This window comes from Ovis canadensis, chromosome 14 (assembly GCF_042477335.2).
Source record: "Ovis canadensis isolate MfBH-ARS-UI-01 breed Bighorn chromosome 14, ARS-UI_OviCan_v2, whole genome shotgun sequence".
Classification (NCBI taxonomy): domain Eukaryota; kingdom Metazoa; phylum Chordata; class Mammalia; order Artiodactyla; family Bovidae; genus Ovis; species Ovis canadensis.
This window is the reverse complement of record NC_091258.1, coordinates 20,994,030-21,019,198: the sequence shown is the minus strand read 5'-3', so window position 1 is coordinate 21,019,198 and position 25,169 is coordinate 20,994,030. Positions and strand designations below refer to the sequence as shown.

Sequence of the window (25,169 nt, the reverse complement as noted above, 5' to 3'; positions counted from 1 at the left end):
GTTTGCCCAGAGAATCTCCTAGGCAGAGGAGCTTCTTGGGCTACAGTCCACAGGGTCTCAAAGAGTTGGACACAACTAAAGTGACTTAACATGCATCCACACATACATATAAATGGTAAGTGTTATGGATCTATGAGGCTCAATTCAGTTCAGTCGCTCAGTTGTGTCCAGGTCTTTGCAACCCCATGGACTGCAGCACGCCAGGCCTCCCTGTCCATCACCATCTCCCAGAGCTTGCTCAAACTCATGTCCATCGAGTTGGTGATGCCATCCAATCATTTCATCCTGTGTTGTCCCCTTATCCTCCCACCTCAGTCTTTCCCAGCATCAGGGTCTTTACCAATGAGTCAGTGCTTTGAATCAGGTGGCCAAAGTACTGGAGCTTCAGCTTCAGCATCAGTCCTTGCAATGAATATTCAGGACTGATTTCCTTTAGGATTGACTGGTTGGATCTCCTTGCAGTCCAAGGGACTCTCAAGAGTCTTCTCCAACATCACAGTTCAAAAGCATCAAGTTAAAGAAATAAATTATTAAAATTAATTTCACCTGTTCCTTCTCACTTTTTTCAATGTGACTATTAGAAAGTTCATAATGACACATGTGGCTCACAGTTTCTGTTGGACAGTGCTGAGCTAGATAACGATTACCTTGTTTTACAGACGGAGCTGTTGAGGCTTAGAGGGTTCAATAGCATTGACCAAGCCATGCAGCTAGTGAGTGGCAGCACAGCCGGATAAGTCAGGACTGCCTGGGAATCAAAGCCCTGGCTCTTAGACCCCAGTGGAGAACACAGCTGGCAGCATCTGGGCCCAAGGGCATTGGGTGCTGCCTCCTCTAGGGAACAGTACCTCCCCAACCCGAAGGCAGCTGCACACAATTCATAACATTTCAGAGTCCTACCTGGGCCTGGGTAAGCTCCATTCTGCCTGGCTGGGTGCCCCAGCCAGAGGGCTGCCCCATCAGTTCCAGGTCTTCCTTGGGTTCTGGCTCATTTCAGGGGCCCCAGTTCAACAAGGATCCTCAGGGAAATCATGGAGGCCCATAAGCCCCTCACCTAACCCTGAAACATCTCTGGTTCTACCTCGTGGGGCTAGGTCTCTGAATCCAGCCCCGCAGGTGCCTGGCCTTCCTGGAAGGCCTGGGTGGGCTGGGGCAAACGAAGGGCAAGCCCTGCCCACAGCCCAGATCTGGTTCAGTGAGTGTGCTGGGTCTCAAGTTCAGAAATCCTCTGGGGTCTCAGGCATCGTGCCATGCTGCCAAATAAACTGTGTCCAGAGGTTGGGGTTCTTATCCCAGATACAATTTGAGACCCAGAGATAATATCTGGGTTTCCATTTCCTTTCCTATCACATTTATATTGATGGTGATCTTAATACATTTATTGACCAGGGAATTTTTGTGGAAATTAATATCTGTGCTGTTAATATGTTTCTGGTCAATAATGTGTTAACAGTTTTACAGAATAAAATAAATTATACATGAAGATGCTTTGTGGGGGAAAAAAAAGGTTTAAGTGATAGAAACACCCAAGGCATTATTATGTGGGTTTCTTCCCATTTGCTAGTATTTCATTAATAAAACAAGAAGTGCTATGTTATACAATCTTTCACCCCCTAAATTTCATACAAATTGTATTTAGCATAAGTTAAAATTGACTGACTGTAGCCCTGCTAAGCTCTTTAGTTACACAAGGACATCTTAGTAACATACAAGTATAGTTAAACACTGGAGCAAGTGGGACAAAATGCAAATATTTGTCCACTCTGGACGGTGAACTCAAGGGTGTTTATCATATTACTCTCTGGAATTCTCTGATTAATTTTTTTCATAATCTAAGAGAAACAGCAATAAGCAATGCTTTACATTTGCAATCCCTCAGGGCATTCCTGTAAGTAAAAGCTACTGGTATTTTTTTTTCTTCTCTTTCGAAAGAAATAGATGGTGACACCCTTCACCATCACCCAACCCAAACAATCCAATTTTGTCTACTTTAAAGATTTGTTAGACCTTGAAACTACCCACTCACCTTCTTCTATGATTCTTTTTAACATTAGGAGATATATTTCTGATGCTCTCTTATCTGCATTAGCGGCCTCAGCACTTAATTTACAATATGAAAATAGCATGAATTTTAAGTGTACAGAAGTCACATACTCTGCATGAATGTCACTATGCTCTTTTAAAATGTGTTTGTACAAACTCCTACTTTTGCTTAACTCATTAGAGTATGAGGTGGGCTTTTCGAACCAGACCATTCATCTGCATGCCAGATAAGTCACCTGAGTTAATGGGATAGGAGGACTCCCCCAGTGGCTCAACAGGAAAGAATCCACCTGCCAACGCAGGAAACAACGGTTCTATCCTTGGGTCAGGAAGATCCTCTGGAAAAGGAAATGGCAACCCACTCCAGGATTCCTGCCAGGGAAACCCCATGGACAGAGGGGCAGGCTATAGTCCCTGGGGCTGCAGAAGAGTCAGACCCTACTTAGCGACTAAACAACAACGGGATAGGATCAGACCTCAAACAGAAACAAGTTAGGTCAAAGAACTTCTCCTTTAAGTGCTTGCCTTGCGCCTCCATGTCTTGTGTTCACTTGCATGGCAAGCTGTTTTGCTTCTTTGTTTGTCCTGGGCAACCTTCTACATTTCTGAAATTATATTACGCGCCTTAAGGGACTATTAGCATAAAGTGAAATCCGTCCTAGTGCGATATAACTCAGTGCCACCTACTGGCAGATCAGGGTGTTGCCGTTATTCTTGCGTCTTTATTTCAAGTCACCTCTGGACACCTCTGAGTCTGGAGGGTGACCTTTCCTTCCCATTAAGCTGTATCCCATTCATGTCAAAGCAATGTATACAAATCAGTAAGTGAGGGAGTCTTGAACTAGTTTTTAAACTTTTCATTGAGGCATAAGGTGTGTACAGAAAAGCGCACGAAAAGATACAGCTCAATTAATTTTTACACAATAAACTCAGGCATATAACCAGCATCCAGATCAAGAAACAAAACATGACTCTCCCCCCAGAAATCCTCCAGGGATTATCCTCCAAGGATAATCTCTAACATCACTGAATACTGTGACCTGTGTTTGAAGATTACATAAATATAACCATAAAGTATATTTTCTTTTGTGTCTTCTGCTTAATAAGCATGCTTCTGAGATTGATCCATGTTGTTGTGTATAACTGTGGTTTCTTTTTTCTCATTGCCATATACACTCTGTTGTACGAATATTTCTCTATTTATTCATTCATTCTAGCATTGACATGTACAGGGGTGGTTTCACATTTGGACTATTATTAATACAACTTGTACAGCTGTGAACATTCTAGTCAATGACTTTTCAAGCACATATGTACACATTTCCGTTGGGCTTAGACCCAGGAGTGGAATTGCTGGGTCATAGGATTATTAAATTTAAGTTCTTGTCTCCATTGCTTTGTACTCCGAGCATAGCTTCTCTTTGTTGGCAGCAGTTACTAAACCACTTTGTGCTCTTCTCCCTTGGGTAAGATCACTGAGAGAGAAATCAGGAAAAAAAAATCCATTTCCCTGCTTTTTAGTCCTGGGCAATTTCAGTTGGCATCAGAGTTTAGAGAATGAAATAAATATTTGCTAAAAAACGGGCTAGATTCAAAGCTATCCTTCACATTTCTATAAAGAGTTAGAGCTAGTTTATTCTGAAATCTACATTGTTTGATATTAATAATGGACACTCCAGCATTCTTCTGATTAGTGTTTACTGTTACATCTTTCTTTATCCTTTTACTTTTAACTGAGCCATATTGTTGTACTTAAAGTGGGCATCTAGTAGACAGCATATGGTTGAGTCTTGGTTTCTATTAAATTCCATCTGGCATAGTAATTGTTACGTTTAGATCTTTTACAATTGATATAACTATTGATATTAGTTAGATTTGGGTCTGTTATTTTGTTATTTGTGTTCTGTTTTACCCTATGTTTACTTCCTCCTTGTTTCTCCCCTTTCTTGCCCTCTTTTGGATTATTTGAATATTTTCAGTATTCTATTTTTGCTTATTTATTGACTTTTTTGGTAACACTTATTTGGATAACGTTTTAAGTAGTTTCTTTGGGGATTATAATATATATATTTAAACTTTCACTTTATTAACTTTCAGTGCTAAAATATTACCACTAAGATATTACTAAATATTACCACTAAAATATTCACTCTAAGTGAATATTTTACCACTTCAGGTAAAATGTTAAGGTCTTATTAGCATATGGTTTCCTTTGCTTTTCATCTTTTATGTTATAATTGTCAATTGTAGGGCACTTACATACACTGAAAAGCCCTTTCAACAGTTATGCATATATCAAAGAACTTAAGAAGAAAAAACCAGTCTACATTTACCAAGACATTTACCTTTTCTTGTGCTCTCCCTTCATTCCTGAAGTTCCAAGTCTCCCTCTGATATCATTTCCCTTCAGCTGGAAAAACTTCCTTTAGCATTTTCTTTAAAGCAGATTTTATAGCAACAAAGTCTCTTAGAGAATTTCTTTATTCCTGATAATGTGTTTATTTTGCTTTAATTCCTGGAAGATACTTTTGTCAGCTATAGAATTATGTGTTGACAGTTCTTTTGACACTTTGAAGATGTCATTCACTATCTCTGACCTCCACAGTCTCCAAAGAAATCTACAGTCATTCACATCACTGTTTTCTCTATGTGGGAGGTAACTCACTTCAGTTGCGTCCAACTCTTTGTGACCTATGGACTGCAGTCCTCCAGCCTCCTCTGTCCATGGGATTCTCCAGGCAAGAACGCTGGAGTGGGTTGCCATGCCCTTCTCCAGGGTAGCTTCCTAACCCAGGGATCCAACTCATGTTTCTTACGTCTCCTGCACTGGCAGGCAGGTTCTTTCCCAATAGTGCCACCTGGGAAGCCCCTCACTATATGCAGTGTACCATTTTTTTTTCAGACCAATTTCGAGATTTTCTTTTTATTCTTTTGATTTTCAAGCTATTCAGCAATTGTGTGGGCATGCTTCAAGTTTTTTTGCTTGTTTGTTTTGTTTACATTTGGTTTCACAGAACTTCTTGAATCTTTGAATTTATGTGTTTTGCCAAATATGGAAAAATTTCAGCCATTATTTCTTCAAATATATTTTTGTACAGCAACCACTCTGGTGCTAAAATAACACAAATGTTTTACTTTTAGATATTGTTACACAGATTGCTGACATCCTACTCATTTTAAAAATTTTAATATTTTTTCTCTCTGTGTTCTTTAGGTTGGATAATTCCCCTTGCTCTATCTTTAAGTTAGGTGACTTTTCCCTCTTCCATCTCTATTCTGCTATTAAATCCATCCAATGAATCTTTTGTTTCATACATTGTGCTTTTCATTTCTAAAATTTCCATTTGGCTTTTAATGGTTTATATTTTTCTGCTGAGAATGTCTATTTTTCCATTCATTTCAAGAGGATTTCCTTTTATTTCATGGAGTATGGTTATAATCCCTGGGTTAAAGTCTTTCGTCATTTCAATATCTGAGTCATCTCAGAGATGACATATATCGATGATATTTTCCCTGAATTTTGGTCACATTTTCCTTGTTCTTTGTGTATCAGGCAATTTTGAATTGTATTCTGGTCATTTGGGGTAGTAGGTTCCAAGACTCTGGGTTCTTTTTAAAATGCTCTGGAAAATGTTAATATTTTATTTGTTTGTTTTGTTTCAGCAGACAACCAACCCAATTAGATTCAGAACACACATTCTGACTTGCCTTCTATGAGCAGAGATTCCCACACTAGTTCAGTTTCCAAAGCTGTCATGTTCCGTTCCACTCATGCACCACTTGGGGTGCTGGTTTCCGTTGCAGTTTAGTCCTTTACTAAAGGCTTTTACTGTGTCTCTTTGGGTCTGTTCTGCACATGCTGTTTATGGGTGCACTCGTGATTCATGCTAGGTCACACACAGAATTAGGGAATTCTCTTCTCTTCTTTTCAGGACTTTCCCTACAATCTCCAGCTTCCACAGTCCCCTTTCCATGGTCCCTCTGGATAGAAAGATCAGTTTTCTCTTAGGTATTTCTGCATCATCCCACACAGTCAGTGTAGCTCCAAGAGAGAGGACAGCTTGGGATGGGGACAAGAGAGAAGAAAAGAGAAACAACATGGAAGAAAAAATGGGCATTTCCTCTGTACGCTCAGACTCACTAGGCCCCTTTCTCCGGTCCCCTGGCTAACAGAAGGGATTTGTATCCGGGTTTTTGTTTCCTTTACTCACTGTGCAGTACCATGACTCAGGCTACCACTGGGACAAAGAAAACAGGGAACTCCCATCTTTATGGATGATTCTTACAGTTTTGACTTTTGTCCTCAGTCTGCCTGCTGGTGTTTCCTTCTCAGGGTCCTCTCATAGTTTCCTTTTGTGTTCTTCCAGTATGTTAGTTGTGATTAAAGGGAGAAACAGGCTATCGTGGGCTAAGTCCAGGTCACTCTTCTCCAGGCTTTTTCACAACTGTGTACTTTTGTAAACTATTTCTCAAGCACTTGCTATGTGCTCGGTGCTGCGCCAGGTGCCAGGTATAAAGGGGGAACTAGACAGGCACTACCTGCACTGACAGCCCCACAGAGAAGAATGACGGTGAATAAGCAAGGGTCACCTAGGAGAAGCAGAGAAGCTGCAGTGTCTACAAAGGGAATCTAGGAGAACTTCCCAGAGGAGGCAACGTTTAAAATGAGAACTGAAGGAAGACCAAGAGTATGAGCAGAGAGAAGGGCAGGAGTTTTCCCTGCAAAGAACAGCATGCTTACTGGCCTCTGGGTGGGGAAGAGGTGACAAGTCCTGTGAACTGCAAAGAGGTCTGAGCTACTAGGATAGTCAGAGAAGGGGAGGGTGGCAGGGGGTGAGAAGAGGGACAGGAAGGGAGGTGATGGGGATCTTTGCGGGCCATTTTAGAGATTTAAGTTAGTCCCCTTGGGAAAATGAGAAGCAAAACAGCCACAATTTTGATATGTTTGGACTCTGAGCCCATTTTACAGATGGGAAAAGAAAGCTCAGAGAGGTAGACTGGGCACAATATTTTACAGACTAAGTAAGAAGGCCCAAAGAAGGGGTTTGTATGAACCACAGAGGCAGTAAATGGCAGAAAACAGACTTCCAGCCCAATATTTGGCTCCCTGGTTAGTCAGAGCTATTTCTTCCATTTCTCACTTGCTTTGGGAGTCCTAATGTAACCTCTGTGAACACTGAGACCCTGGCTTGGTCATGTAGCATCTTTTTCTTCATTCTTTTCATCTTGGCAGAGCAGGGAAGACGCGCCGTGGGTGAGTACATGTGTGCACATGTGTGTGACTGCATGTGTTTGCGTGAGCCCAACACTGGCAACATTTCTGACTGTTGCTGGCAGTCTGTCCAGCAGGGTGACCCACCAATTCACAGCCCCTGGGGATTTCACCGTGTTTGCTGAGTGTTCAACCAGCGAGTGGCATGTGATGGCTCAGAAGCAAGTGATGATTCAAGACAACATGGAGAGGCTCCGTGTGACTGGGTGCTCTGGCCTGACCACGTCAGGAGCCAGCCCTCTCTGCCGGGCAGTCTTTGGAGACCCTCTGTGGATTCAGGTGGAGCTTGATGGAGGTGAGTCTGCAGAAATGGTCAAGATCAAAGCAACCTTGATTTGCCCCAAATCTATCCATCTAGCTCCCAGGCTTCAATAAATACTAACAGCAATGATTTATGGAGTCAATTTTTTTTCATTTATCTAGCACCTAGTGTATACCACAATCTGTTCTAAGTGCTTTATATACACTGGCCCACCCAGTATATTTTACAAAGGAAGAAATGGAAGAAATGTTTAGAAATTTGGCCTAAGTCACAAGGCTAGTGAGAGCAATGAGCCTCCTAAAGATCCTTGGCATGCCCCTGTCCCATTGCAAGAAGTGGACTTCCAAGCCACCCACTGTTGGGGGAATGTGAACAGGAGTGGGAGGGCTGCCAGCTGGGCCTGAGCGCATCTCAGCGCTGCCAGCATTGACCAGCTTGGCACAATCATGCTGCCCCCAGTTCAAGCTAATATTCAGTTGCACACACTGGTACAGCCACAGCAGCTGTTATGGCTGGTGTACATCTGGTTGCTCAGTTTCCCTCTGACTGGTCACAGAGGCCATTCTGCCTGGTTATCATGTCCATTCTGACTGGCCACGGCATTTATTCCAATCGGTCACAGCAATATTTCTCATTGGTCACAATGTCCATTCTAATTGGTCACAGCATCCATTTCGATTGGTCACACTGTCCATTCTGATTTATCAGGACATCATTCTACTTAGTTAGTGCCCATGCAATGGCGGTTGCTAAATATTTTGCCTGTCACTCCTTCTGTCCATAGAGAATCCTTCCAACCAAGACCTGACCTCATCCGAAGCAGCATCTTTCCTCCAGGCACAGGTCCAGTCTGAGATCTGGACAGAGGCCACCGAGTGGCACAGAGCTGTGGCGAGGACAGGTCTCAGCCCAGCCTAACGCCCCCTGGGAGCCTCACTCAGAGCAGGAATTTCATGGAGCCATAACTGGACTTTGAGCACAGTGCTTGAGGCTCCTTTCTGTTCTGGTGTTCCGGTTGGCTGAAGATGCAACCTAGGTGCACCCAGAAAAGCTTAAGACAACCTCTCTTCGTTCTACAAATATGACTGAGTGACTGCTTTCTGCCAGATATGGGGAAGGCAGCAATAAACATGAAAGTCTCGGTTTGTGTTCCCAGAGGGCTATCATCACCATCATCACCCTCATCAACATCACCATCACTCAAACAAGAAACACACTAGCTTGGTTTCTATTGGAAAGAGTATTAATTTGGGGGCTTAAATCATATTTTAAGAGTCAACCACAATATTTAGCATCCAGGTAGCACAACCACCCCCAAGCTGTAAGGGAGCCCTATCTTAATGTGAATGGGCTGAGTTCTCCCACTGGGCAGCGTTTCAGGTGGCCAGTCATGGAGATGGAAATAATTAAGACTATGCAGGTGAGCAGTGAGGACGCTGAAAGAAAAATCACTTGTGAACCCAATACTCGAGAGATCAGTGTTAATTATCTGGGGGAGGATACACCCTTATATACGTCTTTATATCCACATCTGTGTGTATACGTGGACTCTGACTTCACAGCTGGAGTCTGAACTATCTCAGTATAATCTACTGCATGTAGTTACTGACATCCTTAAATGTTTCTTACTCCACCTAGGAACAGGGGTGACTTACACTGTGCTGCTAGGTAACACAACCCTGGCTGAGTTCACCACGCAGAGGGGCCTGCTCCCCTACAATCTGACCCTGGACAGAGGAGTCCAGCACCGAGTGGGCCCAGGGATGCACCACCTGGAGATCCGAGCCACCAGCGACACCACCAACTCCGCCCCCTCCAGGAACATCACCGTCTACTTCGTGGAGACTCTGTCGGGGCTGCAGGCCTCCTGGGCTTCTGACCACTTGGAGCTTGGACAGGACCTACCAGTCAACGTCTCAGTGGCTCAGGGCATCCCGGAGAGTTTGACTTTTGAGGTGGCAGGACTCAATACAACCTTCTCCTATGAGAAAGAGAACCTCAGAGGGTCATTTGGGACTTACCATGTGGCGGTTCCTCTTGAAGGTATTTGGGGTGTGTGGCTCCCCTTCCAAATCTCCCTCATCTTCCCTTCCCAACTTGGTGTCTAGGGTCCTCTTAGCCAGTTTCTCCATATGTCCAAGATACAAACATGGCTCACAGCATCCCGCTGAGGTCACAAGGAAGAGGCAGAGGCCATCTTCAGTCATGGAGCTTATAGTTATAGGGATTCTCAACTCTGGCACTGATGACATTCTGTCGTTCAGTCGCTTGATCATGTCCAACTCTTTCTGACTCCATGGACTGCAGCACGCCAGGCTTCCCTGTCCTCCACTGTCTGGAGTTTACTCAAACTCACGTCCATTGAGTCAGTGATGCCATCCAACCAATTTATTCTCTGCTGCCCCCTTCTCCTGCCCTCAGCCTTTCCCAGGAGCCAGGGAACCCCGCTCCTGACACTGGGACTGGATAATTCTTTGTTGTGGAGACAGTCCTGTGCATCACAGGATGTTTAGCAGCATCCCTGGCCTTGGCCCACTCGATGCCAGCAGCACCAAACCACGACAACTACAAACGTCCCCAGTCACTGCCAACTGCGCCCTGGAAGAGCAGAATCACCCCCATGGAGAGTCGCTGGAAGTGAGCAGGCGCACCTGGATCTCTTCCATCATTTTCTAGGGGAGAATGTGTTTCAGGAAACTGCAGTCCACGCCCTGTGGGGAGAGAGACTGTTAAAAAACGACAGGGTGGGAAACAGAGGGACAAGAAGGAAGTGCTGGGACGCTGGCGGGAATAGATGATAGGGCAGCAGACTGGCTGGCACCAGCCAGGGCAGGAGGCCACAGCTGACGTGCAATTAATCTGGAAAGAACAGAGCTCTCTGAGGCCAGTGTGGTGAGGTCAGCAGGCAGGAATGTGATGAAGGCCGCAGAGTCTCCAGCCCACCCAGGTCCCCTGCCCTGGGCCTCAGACATGTGTGAGAAGGTGGGGTAATGAGGTGCAGGTGTGGGCCACCATGCCCTCAGCAAGGGAGTTGGTTTAAAAACAGAGAGAGAGAGGGTGGAAGGGACGATAGAGTCAAGAAGAGAAACACTGCAGTTTTGCCGGGTACCGAAGGGTACAGGTTGGAACAGGAAGAATCTGGAAATGAAATGGAATGACAATGGAAAATACAATACAGAGGCTGTAGATCAAACGCAAATCAATTTTTTGTCCCCTTTAAAGTTACTCAGTGGGGGATGAGAGATTAAAATCTCCGTATACCCTCTGACTTTTGGACTCACTCTCGGATGATAAGCAGTCTTCTCTTCTCACGAGAACAAACTGGATGCCTCCGGGATGAAGGGGGTGAGGGAAGGGGAAGGGCACCGGGTAGGGACAGAAGGCCTCCCTGTGACGGCACCGGCCCTACTCTCGGGGCCCTGCAGGTGTTTGCAGCTGCCTCTCGGAGGAGCTTCCCGGGCTCCTGGGGTGGCGGGAATGCCTCTCCTTCAGGGCCACGTCGCCTCAGCTGGTGCTTCTCCCATCACCAGGAGGGTCCCTCTGTCTGTTCTCCTCATTCTCTCTACCATCTCCAGTGCCTCCTCTCCCGAGGGCAAACGTCTGGTCCATCGCAAATTCTCACCCAGTCCCTGGCTGCTACCGGCCAACTGTAGTCATTTCCCAAATGCAGAAATGCCACCTTTCCTGTCTTCCCTTCCCCCTCTCTCCACCTGTCATAGGTCATTCCTTTAAGGCCATGAGTAAGGAATTGCCCATGCGAGTCTCAGTTGGCGCTAGTGGTAGATAATCTGCCTGCCAATGCAGGAGACATAAGAGACACAGGTTCAATCCCTGGGTCGGGAAGATCCCCTGGAGGAGGAATTGGCAACCCACTCCAGTATTCCTGCCTGGGAAATTCCATGGGCAGAGACGAGCCTGGTGGGCTAGAGTCCACGGGGTCGCAGAGTCAGACGTGACTGAGTGACCGAGCACACCACATGTGAGTCCTCAGCCCCAAAGAATACAAACCCAGCTGTGCAAGGGCCCTCTCTGGAGACCTTCTCTCCAAGCTTGAGAAGAGAAGAAGGCAGCACCCATGCCCACTTCCCCATGAGAGAGGCAAGACGGAGATACACATGTAGCAGCAGCTCTGTCCAAATCCTCTAACTAATCTTTCTCCCCACTCTCCACTCTCTTGACCCTTTAAAACCTCGGCAAGGCCCCCTTCTGCTGGAATCTCCTCTCTCATCTGGCAAACGAGGACTATGCATCCTTTGAACTTCAGCTCTGGCCCCTGTCACACCCCATAAACATTTCTTTCTCCCCCAAGGTGGAAGCAGCCCCCTAACCTGTGCTCACACTGCTCCCCATGCCAATTCCTGGAGAGCCCCACATGCCTACTAGACCATACGGCCCTGAGGACAAGGACCACGTTTCATTCATTTCTGTGTCCTCAGAGCCTTGCTCCATGCCTGGCATACAACAGGGAATCATTAAATGCTTCAATGAGGAAAGAGTCAGATGCTGTGCTCAGAGGACTGGGGAAGTACAGGCTGGGAGACCTGTCTCAGGGTAAGTTGAACCTCTGATTACAATGCCCATAATTCTCCACTTTTTGTATTGCAGGCACCTTTCTGGTCACTGTAGTGGTGAGGGACGCCTTCTCAAACTTGAGTTTGGAAATTGGAAGCATCACTGTCACAGGTAAGAATTTTCTGAAAAGGGGTATAAAATTTGTGCATAGGGGCATCCACACTGGCTCAGGATCTAGAAAGGGGCCGCTCAAAAAGAGATATTAAGAATTCTCTGGTTACTCTAAACAGGCAATAATGTAAGCAGTATAACATCCAACCATTGATACAGAATGGTATCAATCAGGTCTAAAACATCCAGATTTGTATTACTTACAATCCTTTTGGCTTCAAGTAATAGAAAGCCACATCTAAGTGGCTTTAAGTTCAAGTCACATTATCTCCTGTAATTGGTTAGGAGGTAAGCAGTTCCAGGGATGCTTCAATGGCTCAATATCACCAGCAAGGACCCAGACTCCATCTGTCATTCTGCTCTGTCATCCTCAGAGCATTTGTTTGATCCTTCGGCTTGTGCCTCATGTGATCAAGATGGCTGCTGCAGTTCCAGACATCATATGTCAACCCAGCATTATCCAGCAGCAGCAGAAACCCATTTACCCATAGTCATCTCTTTTTAAAATAATTTTATTTACTTATTTACGGTTGTGCCGAGTCTTCGTTGCTGCATAGGCCTTCTCTAGTTGCAGTGAGCAGGACTACTCTCTAGTTGGGCTGAGTGGGCATCTCACCGCGGTGGGTGGCATCACTTGTGGATCATGGGCTCTAGGAGGCACACGCTTCGGTAGTGGCAGCTCCCAGGCTGCAGAGCATGGGCTTAATAATTGTTGTGGTGCTCAGGCTTAGTTGCTTTGTGGAATGTGGGATTTTCCTGGCCCAGGGATCAAACCCATATCTCTTGCATTGGCAGGCAGATTCATTACTACTGAGCCACCAGGGAAGCCTCCCTCTTCTTTTTATTTGGCGGGGGGCACTTTTCCACTAGTCCCTAGCAACCTTCCCTTTAAATACCATTGGCCAAGGTAGGGTCATATGCCCAACTGCAAGGGATGCTGGGAAGCCAGCATTTTTAGGCCCTGTGGGAGAAGATGGATTCTGTCAGCCAAGAGGAGGGCTGTTGGTAGGCAGCCAAGAGTAGATGTCACTGTCTGAAAGTTTGCCTTGAACATGTTTGCCAAAACTTTTCAGTAGCAAGAGGCAGAAAAGCAATTCAGACTGGCTCAAGTCAAAAGGAAATTTTATCAATTCTCAGAAAAGTCCAGGGTTTAGGCACAGCAGGATCCAGTCACTCAATGTCTTCAGAAATCTGCCTCTCTCCATCTCTTTCCATCTCTTGATTCTATGTTGGCTGCAGTCTGATTCCCTCTTCCTAAGAAGGAATCAGAGAGCCTTCCTAAGGCCCCAGGCTTCAGTCCTTAACCCCAAGGAGAAAAAGCATCTCTTTGTTGACATTTCCACCACAAGTCCTGACGCTGCCTCTCACTTGTCCCAGCTTGGTTCATGGTCCCTCCTAGACCTGCTGCTGAGGCCAGGGTGAAGTGGTACTCAGGGCATACCAGGGTCACACGTCCATCCCGGAACCTAATGTAGGATCAGATCCACCCATAGGACTGAGAGTGCGGAGGGATGCTCCCCCAGGGAAAAAACATCACCTGTAAGCACTGTTATCAAAAGAAGGTGGCAAGGACACCTGGAGGGGAGGGAAAATATGAGATGTCCATTCTGCCATCCACAGCCCTCCTAGGAGTTTCCACACATGCCATTTAAGGCCCAGAGAGGTTAAGTGACTTTGCAGAAGTCACTCGGTTGATTCATGGCAGGACCAGGGTAGCAGCTATCTCTCTAAATTTCTTTATTCAGGGACCATCTTCCTTCTTAAGGTTAAGCAAGTTCTCTGGGTCTAGCATTTTAGCTTTGCTTTGTATAATTTTACAGACCTTCAAACTTATCATTGTGAGAATGAGAATTTACTGAGAGGGAATTTTTTTAAAGATCAGTAATACTTTGATATTAAAATATCCAAGCCAGCAGGGCCTAGTGAATCATATGGAATGACCAACTCCAAGCGCTCACCTTAATCACTACACTTTAATTAGGCAGTAATCACACTCACATTTCAGTTATCTTCAGAGCATATCACCTGAGAGTACCTGCTCCATTTTTAAAAAACTTGACACGCTAATGTTCTTTATGGATGAACAGATGACAAAGCAATTATATATAGCACAGCACTCAGTCCTCTTGGAGCTTTGAAAAATAAGGGTTGCCTTCAGCCTTCTTTACAGATGTGTACGCTCAGTCGCTCAGCTGTGTCTGGCTCTTTGCAGCCCTATGGGCTGTAGTCCACCAGGCTCTCTGTCCATGGCTTTCCAGGCAAGAACACTGGAGCAGGTTGCCATTTCCTACTCTAGGGAATCTTCCCAACCCAGGGATCAAACCTGCATCTCTTGCGTCTCCTGCATTGGCAGGTGGGTTCTTTACCACTAGTGCCACCTGGGAAGCCCACTCTTTATGGATGAAGCATCTAATACTCAGTAACTAACCTGTCCAGGTTCACACAGCTGGTAAGAGGCCAATGAAAGGATCCAGATACACACCATGGTGTGCTGAGTCCAACTCCTACAAACCAGACTGCCAGAGCAGCTTGTACCCATCTCTCCCCATCCGGCATTCAGTGAGGTCAACTTGGCATCTTGAGCTCTGCCCTTATGGGATCATTTGCACCACAGAAATAATCCACAAGCACTACAAATTAGAGCTCCCACCCTCACCCTTCAAGTGCTAGGTAAACATTAATAGAAAACAGTTGCATGTCTGACCTAAATATTGAGTTCTACCTGCACTGGCAGCTGTCTACCTCTTTCTTACCTACAAAAGCAGTGTCTCTGGGCGGGTGGCAAACATGACGGTTTTGCTTCTGACCTGTTTCCTATGACCCGAATGTTTGCTATGTGTCCCTAGATTATTTCCAGAGACAGGCAGATGCTCTGACTCTGCCCTTTGGTGATCTTGTAAACACCACCAATGTTTGACACCCATCCCCACTGTGTTCACAGCTCCTTCCAGTCTCCAAGAACCACCCGGAACAAAGGTCCAGAGAAAGAATGTGAGTATTTTTAAAAAAAAAACACTTAACCTTACAAGAAAAAAGGTGTCTAAGTACTCTGTTTTATTGGGGTTTGGGCCTTTTGGGTGCTAACAGCAGAGCACTAGCAATTAATGAGGCTTCTTCTGTTTAAAAAGAAGCCCAGAAGAACTGAAATCAAATGAAGCATGCTCTCTAACCACAACAGCACTATGCAATAAGTCAATAATAAGTCATCTAGGATATGTAGATAACTATCAGACATTTTGGAAATTAAACAGCATACTTCTTTAAAAAAAATCAATGGATCAAAGAAAAAAATCAGAAGGATATTTTTAAACATTTCTAAGTGATAATGATAACACAGCCTATCCAAATATACGGGGCGCAGCTAAGGCGATGCTCAGAGGGAGATTCATGGCTTTTAACGCTTATTTTAGAAAACAGGCCCAGGTTCTTTAGTGTTTATAGCAAGACCAAGTCTTTGATTCCTTGCTGTTGACTTTTTCTTGCATTCATTTCTTCAACAACAAGATTTCCTGTGCCTCTACAATGTTCAACGTTCAGATATTAGGGGCTGGGGATACATTGGTGAATATACATACGTGTGGTCCCTGCCTTCATGAAGCTTAGTGAGTTGAGACTAACAAATTAGCAAAGAATTAATAATTGTGATGTGTCTAACTAGAATCAATAGGGTGCGGTGACAGCAACTTACAGACAGTGTAAGTGTACTATTAAATGCGACCAGACAAGACCTCTGAAGAAGTGACATTTAAGTGGGGACCTGAAGGTAGGATAGTCAGCCACCCTGATAGGAAGAACAAGAGCTGTCTGGGTGCATAGATGAGAAGGCTCTGAGGCTGTGTCAGGGGAGGAGGAGGATGGAGGAGATTACTGAGATGGGCAGAGGCCAAATCACACGGGGTCTTGGGTGCGAGGGTGTTTGGGTTTTATTCTCGGCCCATGGAGACCCCTGGGGGTTGAGCTCTGTTGCAGCCTCCTGATATTCCCAGGCCAAGCCCTCTGGGCCTGAGCTTTCAACAGGTCCAACCAGAATTGATCCTGGAGCATACTGCACTCCTGACCACTCCTTTCCTAGAATCCATGTGCTCTCTGTCACTGCCCAGCTCACCCTCCCTCCTCCTCCCAGAAGGCTCCAGGGTCCTGTCCTCTGGGAAGCTTACCCCAACACCAGCTGTCTGCTGTGCAGAGCTGACAGCTCTGCAGCCTCTCTGCTCCAGACACAAGAGGACGCACATCACTATTATTCTCACTTGATATGCAGCAACCCCAGGAGTCAGACACGATCAGAACCTCCAGGGAAAAAGACTCTTAGCCTACTGCCTCCCTCATCTACGTTCTCGTGATCCCCTGAGCGCCCTCTACTGCAGCAGTTAGCACTCTGCGTTTTAATCCTTGGTCTTCTGGTCTGTCCGTCAGAGGAGATGTAAGGGCAGGGGCTGGGTCTCTCTCTGTTCCTGTATCTCTAGGCATCGAGCACAGGGCCTGGCCCATAGCTGCCACTGCCAGCACAGCTGAATGTATGATGAACCCTTAGCCGTCAGTCCACACCAGGCCAGTGACTTACCTGGTGATCCATCCTACTCCACGCCTTACATTGTAGCCATCTCTTGCACAGACTGCTCTGGGGCGGAAGGTGGGGTGCCAGCTGTGGAGGGTATCTGACTGGCCAGCTGCTTCTTCTGCAGAGAGACAAAGGGAACGTGGAGCTGTACGTGGAACCTGGTCAGTACTTGGATCCTTTCACCACAGTGACCCTGGGCTGGCCGGATAGGGATAAGGACTTACGCTTCCAGTGGGCATGTGGTAGGTGGTCTTAGAGCTCTGAAACATCTTATCTCATCACGAAGCAATGGACAGCGGTCAGCTTTTGCTGTTCTTAAACTTCACACCAGGATTATTCATGCTTGACACTTTGTGTGCCTTGTATGTGCCAGAGGCGGTGAATTCCATGGAAATGGGAGGTGTGGGGAGAAGTGGCCTTGAAGGCAGGCAACCAGAAGAGGCACTATCTATAGAGAATTTAGGAACAATAATTAGACCCTAAAAGTCAGTCTGCTTTTTTATTATTGCCACAAATAATGTCAGTGGTAAAACTCTCCTCTCCTCTTGAACTCATCCCTCTTTTAACCTCCACGCTTTTGGTATGCCACAGTTTAGAAAGAGGAAATGATGAGGCCTTTTCTGACAAAACTTTTTTGTCAACCACTAGCACCTATTTTGGAGAGGGCAATGGCACCCCACTCCAGTACTCTTGCCTGGAAAATCCCACGGACGGAGGAGCCTGGTAGGCTGTAGTGCATGGGGTTGCTGAGTTGGACACGACTGAACAACTTCACTTTCACTTTTCACTTCCATGCATTGGAGAAGGAAATGGCAACCCACTCCAGTGTTCTTGCCTGGAGAATCCCAGGGACGGGGGAGCCTGGTGGGCTACTGTCTATGGGGTTGCACAGAGTTGGACACGACTGAAGCGACTTAGCAGCAGCAGCAGCACCTATTTTTAAGAAGTGGTTGTTCTCCTTTTAAAAGGAATAGCTAGCTAAGTGTATGTGCTCAGTTGTATCCGACTCTTTGTGACCCCATGGACTGTAGTTCACCATGCTCCTCTGTCCATGGAATTTCCCAAGTAAGAATATGGAGTAGACTGCCATTTCCTACTCCAGCGGAATCTTTCCAATTCAGGGATCAAACCCATGCCTCTTGCACCTCCTGCATTAGCGGGCAGATTCTTAGATATATTCTCCCTATGGACATACTCCTTTAGAAATAAAATGAATGCCATTCATACTGTACATATTGCTTTTGTTAACCATTTTTTTATCGAACAATATACCCTATATATTTTTAAGTCAATATATTCTTCTGCACCTTGATTTTCATAACTGCATAATAGACTGTCAAGTTGCTATATGGGCATTTACTCACCAGTGCCCTCTTTTTGGACACTGAGTTTCTTTTGAATTATTTGCCCTTAAAAACAACACTATAATGAACATCCTTGCAATGTTCAATTTTTATTTGCATCTGTGATTACTTTCATCAACAAGTTCCAAAGTCATGTAATATTTGAAATCTTTTGATATGAATTGGCAAGTTTCACAACACCCTTCAGCATGTTAGTTCTTATTATCTGAATTAATAGAGGATACAACAAGTATACACTTTAGGTGACTGAGCTGATGACCCGACCCCCAGGCATGTCCTGTGAATGACTACACACTGAGGGTGGTTGGGGTAGTGGATAAACATTGATCAACAGAGTTGAAGGGCAAAGATTTACTGAGCTGATATAAAGCAGGAGATGATCTGCAGCCTCCCAGATGGAGATTCATCCTCCCAGGTCCCCAGTGTACCCCCAGAGACAGACAGCTGTGGACAATCCCTTACATCAAGAACAAGAAGACGCCTTGAATGTTCTCCAGGCGAGGCTGTTTATCCACTCAGCGCCTCTCCAGCTATAGGCTGTCCTGCTCACCAGTGCCAGTCACTGATGCGAAACAAGCCAACAAACCCTGCAGGTCTGCTTAGAGTTTGGGTGAAGCAAGGGTCATTTTCCTAAAAGCATCCTTCTGCAGCAGCATTCCTGCAACCTGAAAGTGAACAGAAAAAAACCCCCAAAAATCTCTATTTGGAGCCAATTTTCTTATCAATGACCCATTTCTTCTAAAAACCCAAACCAGAAGGTAGCCACGTGTGTTAAGTTCAAGGTTCCTGGTGGATCGCAGTGTTGACCCACCTCTCTCTCTCTCAGGCCGCTGCTGGGCCCAGTGGAGTGACTGTGTTGAGAGGCAGCTGCTCCGCACAGACCAGAGGGAGCTGGTGGTTCCACCGTCCTGCCTGCCGCCCTCGGACTCTGCTGTTACCCTGCGCCTGACAGTCTGGAGAGGCCAGGAGCTGGAGAACCTGGGGGAGCAGTGCCTCTATGTGTCCGCCCCCTTGGAACTCAGGCCGCGAATCAGGTGGGGGTGTTGAGAGCAAACTCCTGCAGGGTTGCCGTCTGGCCCAGGGTGTTCTGACAGTCAACTCTGGCTACACTGAATAAGGGGCAGGGTTCACACTGGTGGGGAAAACCAGGCCCTGTCTCCGTTCTCTCTGGAATCACTCAGTGGTCAGTGATGAATTACACAAATGAATGGAAGGAGAGAGTGTTACCTCCATGACAGCTTCCCTGACCCAAAGGCTGCCTCAGCAGAGATGCAAAGACGGAAGAGGAATGAACTTGGCCAGGAAAAGGGGGCTTGAGAGAGAACAGAACAGCAAAGGGAGGGAGCATAGAACAATCTAGAAGTGAAAGAGGCTGGTATGGCTGGAGCACAGAGGAAGAGCAGGCAGGGGCTAGCTCGGCAGGGCCTTGAGGGTTGTGTGAGACGCATGACTTTGGACTCTATCCTAAGAGTTCTGGAAAGCCACCAAGATGTTTAAGCAGGCTGGGAATGTGAACATGTTTTGCTTCCAAACACTGGTAGCTGGGTAGAGAAGCAGCTGGAGCGGGTGAGAGAGGACTCAGGGAGACTGCTTAAGCTCATGCAGGAATCAAGAGGAGAGTTCAAGGTAGCAATGACTGCCAGCGGGGTCCCTGAAGGAAGAAGATGGCTTACTCGAACTGGGCACTGATGGGAGCTGGATAAGGGTTGATTTACAGATGTGGGCAGGGATAAGAGGACCAACCATGGATGACCATGGAGGCTGCAAGAGGAAGCCACTGTCCCTCTTAGGACTTCAGGGGAAAGAGGCGGGGATGGCATTCCTGTGAACCCCCCGGGGAGCTGCAGCTGCGGGAGAGGTGCCCCTGGAAGGAGCTGGGGCCTCAGCCAGAGGAGCACGGCCTCTGTCAACTACAGGCCATTTGGTGAGGAGCAGGGAGAGTGGTGAACAACTATCCCAATGCTCCCATCGGCTAGGCCCAGACAGAAGACAGAGGGAGTTGGAACCTGGTGATGCAGTCTATGGAGCTCAGTCCTGGGTACACAGAGCCACAGAGTTGACGGCGAGCGGGCTGCAGGGGCAAAGGGAGAATGTCCGGCCCACTAGTTCTGGGGTAGACAAGAAGTCAGAAGTAGGGAGATTATTCAGCTACTATGAAGCTCATATGGAAAGGATCGGGAATGGGCTAGACACAGCAGGAGTCAAACTGACCTCTCATTGACTCAAGAGGGGGAATATGACAACAAGAGAAGGCCTAAGACTCAGGTCAGGATGTGTGGGCCCATGTTCCATCCCCTAGCCAGGATGAATCACATAACCTCTCTGAGCTCGGTTTGCTCATCTGTGATATGGGAATGCTGATAGGGTTACGGTCAGCACTGAAAGCCAATAAAAGTAGGACATGGCAGGTATGCTGCCAAATCATAGCGTTCACTGGAGTCGGAGCTCCAATACATTGGCCACCTGATGTGAAGAGCCGACTCGCTGGAAAAGACCCTGATGCTGGGGAAAACTGAAGGCAAAAGGTAAGAGGGGGCAGAGGATGAGATGGTTGGATGGTATTACCGATGGACATGAATCTGAGCAAATTCCAGGACATACTGAAGGATGGGGGAGCCTGGTGTGCTGCAGTCCATGGGGTCGCAAACAGTCAGACATGACTTAGCAACTGAACAACAATTGATCATTATTAGAACTATAAAGAATCATGGAGATTGATAGCTCTCATCCCCTCACTTTGCAAGTGAGGAAACTGAGGCTCAGACAGGTTAAGTGACTTGTGCGAGGCAGCCTTTCATAAGTGGCAGGGATGAGACTGGAGCCTGGGGTCCTGTCAGCCTCCTGCACTATTCATCCTGTTATCCTGTGCAGTGAATGGAGTGGGGGTTCAGGCAGACACAAACTGCTCCACCTCCGTGACCACAGGTATGTCCCAGTTTGGGTTGGGGAAGGGGCTGCTTTTATTCTGCTTTTACTTGAAAAAAGGCTGTTTCCTCCTTCTCAAATAACTTGAGAAGAACTGGACCAAGCAAGATGGCGCCTCAGACTAAGGATCTTCCCGGCTCCATTCTCTGTCTCCTTTTCAGCTGTGAGGAGAACTGCGGGCCAGTGGACACCAGCAGGGACGTTATGCTGAAGGTCACCATGGGGGACAGGTCTGCAGCAGCCATGTTCAGCTGGTATTTGGATGACACCCCACTGGCGAAGGTGAGGATACTGGCAGCCTCGCAAAAACAGAAATGTCTTCCCACTTTGACTGACCAGACCTGTGTCATGCTCCCAGGACTGAGCTGGGGGTGGGTCAGTCCACTCAGCCCGTGGAATAGGAGTCAGGGGCTGGGGGCACTGGCCTGCAGAGATGCAGGGGAGCAAAACCAACAATAAACATCGCAGCGGATGCCACGGGGGCCCCAGCCATCCCTCTTACCAGGCTGATCCAGGCCTCCTGCAGTGCTATGGGGAGGCTGCTGGCCCATACCCGTGGGGGTCTAACAGCCAGCCCCCCAGCGTTTGAGTGCCACAATTTCTGTGGTGCAGCTTATGCTCCAGAGCTCCCCATGACACCAGGCTGAATGAAGCTGGGTGCCTCCTAAAACCGCTTCTTTGCCTCGTTTCCTTTTCTCCCCACCTCAGCTGCCCTCTTGGTTTTCCCTGGGAGCCTTCCCTTGTAAATGCCCTGCACATGAACCCTCGTCTCAGGCTCTACTTCCAGGGAACCTGACTGAGGACAGATACCCCGACATGCTGGGGATGAGCATTTGGGCTGACCTCAGGGAGAGCCGGTGCTGCTGTCCGTCAGAGACAAATCCGAAAGGCCTCCCCAGCTCAGAAGCCACTGCTCGGGGGGCCTGGTGGCCTGGCTGCAGCCTCAGGGGTACTGGGCTGTGCTCTCTTTCAGGCCGAGCCTCTCCCTGAGGCCTGCAGACTCCCAGGATTTTGGCCGCGTTCTTCAGTCCTCCTTCAGAGCAACACCTCCACTCTGCTGCTCAACGGCTCCTTCCTGAGGATCCGCGACCAGGCCGCCCAGATCAGGGTCACAGGTGGGCAGGCTCCTCCAGTCTCTCGTCACAGACCCCACCTCTGGCAGAGAGTGAACTGAGAGGAAGCCAGGGGTGTTAAGACAGGGCCAGCACACACAGGCTCTGGTGTCAATCCCACCACCACCACCTTCTACCTGGGAGACCTTAGGCCAGAGATTTGAGCCTGTTTCCTCACATGCAAGCAGGGCAATAGAAAGGTCTGCCTCTGAACTGTACGGCGCAGGCTGAGAGACACGACACGGGTGGTGAAAGCAGACCGTCCCGGGGTGCAGCCTGCGTCCTGCCAGGCGATTCAGCACTTCTCACTGAAAACAAGTGCCGGACAGCAGAATGTAGGCTCTCAGAAAGATGAATAACGGGGTAACTATTCCTTTTCAGATGAACTCCTTTGATTCAGTATTTCTCAAAGTGGCTCATAGGCCACTAGCCCAAGATAACCTGGTACTATTTTAAATTACACATTCCGGGGTTCACCCCAAACCTTCTGAATTAAGTCTGGGCCAGGGAATTCATTTTAATTGATTAAAATTCTGCATGTACAACTCTTCCAGGCATGCACTGTTTTTGAAAATTAGGTGATTATAACAGGTGGTTTGGGGTGTCGGTGCAGGTTAGCTGGGGCTCTTCATGGTGCTGTGGGAGCCCTTGGTTTGGGGTAGGATCTTCCTCCTTCTAGGTCCTGATTGTGGCCCTTCCAAGCTTGGTCTCTTGGGAGAAAATTCTTATTTTCCAATATTCTTCCTCCTCACTAAAGCCCTGTGAGGAAGCTATTATTAGCTCCACTTTACAGATGAGGAACTGAGTCTCAAAAAGGTCAGAGCCAAGGTCACATGGAGAGTAAATGGCAGGACTAGGATTCTGTCTCTGTCCAGTTTTGCTGAGTGAGACCCTGGAATGCCCTGCCTGAGGTGTGAAGGGTAGGGGCGTAGTACTTAAGATATGCAGATTTCTGAGCCTTACCCCCGAATCTCCAGAGAGAGGCTCTGGAGCAAGGCCTGGGAATCTGCATGTTAAACAAATTCCCAGGAGCTCATGAGCCATGGTGGAGTCTGTGTGGCACACACAGCCCCTAAGCACATCTTTTGTCTTCACCCCCTAGCAGTGACCGGGTGTGCCTACGGGGAGGACACCTATGTGGTCAGCTCCCTGCCTCCCCTGGAGGTGCCCACCTGCACCATTGCCCCAGAGGAGGGGACCATCCTGACGAGCTTCGCCATCTTCTGCAGTGTCTCCACTGCCCTGGGCCCCCTGGAGTACTGCTTCTGCTTGGAGTCAGGTACCGGCTCAGGACTGCACTCACCCCTCACTCCTGGGCTCATTCCTCTCCAAGAGCAGGCACCTCTCTCTCTCTGAGAGCTGCAAAAAATGTGTTCTGTGGGTGAGAGAGGTTTGCAGGATGACCCATAACCCCAGGCCCATTGACCCAGCATGGCCCATCACTATCTCCTCTGCAACTATAGAGGCCAAAATGACCTCTGTCCTGGCATGAGGGACACGGGGAGGATGAAATGGAGGAGGGTGTGCAGAAGTATAACTACCAGGACACCATTCCTAGTACACTCTGGGAGGAGCCCTGACTCCTGGAGCTCTTCAGGACTAACACGGCCCAGCTCACAGAATCATCAGTGATGTTGGAGAGCCATTTTGGAGAGGCAACAGGGAGTGGGTGATGTCACAGAGCATGCCAGGAGGAGAACCGCTTGCAAAAGTCCACAGGAGGAGATGCCCTGGCCAGCGCCCTGTCGCTGTAGCCCCCACCCAGGACTGCTGCGGGGCATCCTCAGGGGAGACAGGAAAGCCACCCAAGGTGCCTCTGCTTACCTGGAATGGGGGTGGCTGGTCCTTGGTAGGCTTATCTGAGTCCTTGTCTCTTCCCAATGAACTTCAGCATTTTATGACCCTCACAAGAGCTCTTGAAAATGTTCTAGTCAGACTGGGACCATCATCCAAACCGAGGCTCCAGGAGTGTTGCTGGAGGGCTCCCCAGTATCTAGCATTAAACACCACAATGATGTAAACTGGACACCTTGACAAGGTGAAGGTGGAGGGGAGCTATCGTCAGATCATGGGGTGTCCTTCAAATAGATGTGGAATGCATGTCTGTGACTGGGTCTGAGCCTACAGGGAAACAATTCAAGGATGGTAAGTAGATTTCATTTCAAATCTTTGTCTCCCTAAATGAAGACACCAGGCCAGCTGCTCCAGTTCTGACTGGTTATTCTGTTATAGTTCCTCCTTCTGCCTGACACAGGTGAGCAGGGGCAAGGAAGCATGACCAACATAAAAATGAATTGGCAATCGCAGTTCAATAACTTTGTGATTGTTTGCACACTACAATGAAGAGATTCCAATGACAGGCGAGTCCCCTTTAAGGACACAAGGATATTCATTCATTCATTCATTTTTACAACAAACATTGAATTTCAGGCTCTGTTCTAGGTCCTATATATATAGTAATGAACAAAATAGAGAAAGTCTCTGACCTCACTGTATTTATAATCAGTGGTGGAGACAGCTGGTAAACAAAGACAGAGGATGGGAAGCACTGTTTTAGACAGAGCAGCCTGGGAAGACCTTTATACAGGAAGTAATATCTGAGGGAGTCTGGATAGGCTTTGAACCAGTTGTTAAGATCGTCTTCCTTTCCTTCTGCTCCTCTTTCTCCCTATTTTTGTAATTTGGTTTACCAAATTTGAATTTTTCTAAAAAATCTATCAAGGGGGATTGTTTTTCTGAAAATCTTCATGAATTCTAGTAAGGCTATTCCAAAGTCATAGCAGCAGGTGATTTCCTAGGGAGGACAATCAGTCAGTTCAGTAGCTCAGTCATGTCCGACTCTTTGCGACTCCATGGACTGCAGCACTCCAGGCTTCCCTGTCCATCACCAACTCCCAGAGCTTGCTCAAACTCACATCCATTGAGTCAGTGACACCATCCAACCATCTCA

General features: G+C 47.2%; 1 protein-coding gene and 1 long non-coding RNA gene across 3 annotated transcripts in view; one reads left to right on the top strand and one right to left on the bottom strand.

Annotated features, from left to right (window-relative positions):
* LOC138419673 (polycystin-1-like protein 2) overlaps nt 1-25,169 on the top strand; it is a 101,118-nt gene that overhangs the window by 15,413 nt on the left and 60,536 nt on the right. Inside the window, exons 6-14 of the mRNA XM_069552526.1 lie at nt 7,381-7,610; nt 9,216-9,620; nt 12,183-12,260; nt 15,202-15,251; nt 16,943-17,060; nt 19,009-19,216; nt 21,269-21,389; nt 22,081-22,222; nt 23,322-23,498. Coding sequence (XP_069408627.1) covers nt 7,381-7,610; nt 9,216-9,620; nt 12,183-12,260; nt 15,202-15,251; nt 16,943-17,060; nt 19,009-19,216; nt 21,269-21,389; nt 22,081-22,222; nt 23,322-23,498 — 1,529 coding nt within the window. The remainder of the gene's footprint in view (nt 1-7,380; nt 7,611-9,215; nt 9,621-12,182; nt 12,261-15,201; nt 15,252-16,942; nt 17,061-19,008; nt 19,217-21,268; nt 21,390-22,080; nt 22,223-23,321; nt 23,499-25,169) is intronic.
* The window catches only part of LOC138419675 (uncharacterized), a 30,703-nt gene that overhangs the window by 3,291 nt on the left and 2,243 nt on the right, over nt 1-25,169 (bottom strand). Inside the window, exons 2-9 of one of the 2 annotated variants that reach the window (XR_011249012.1) lie at nt 24,044-24,340; nt 23,392-23,578; nt 21,951-22,277; nt 18,645-18,847; nt 17,043-17,266; nt 16,822-16,936; nt 9,599-10,288; nt 4,959-6,103 (exon numbers count right to left, since the gene is read on the bottom strand). This is a non-coding gene — a long non-coding RNA (uncharacterized lncRNA). Of the gene's footprint in view, nt 1-4,958; nt 6,104-9,598; nt 10,289-16,821; nt 16,937-17,042; nt 17,267-18,644; nt 18,848-21,950; nt 22,278-23,391; nt 23,579-24,043; nt 24,341-25,169 lie in introns of those variants that run through there. The other variant, XR_011249011.1, reaches the window with a different exon arrangement.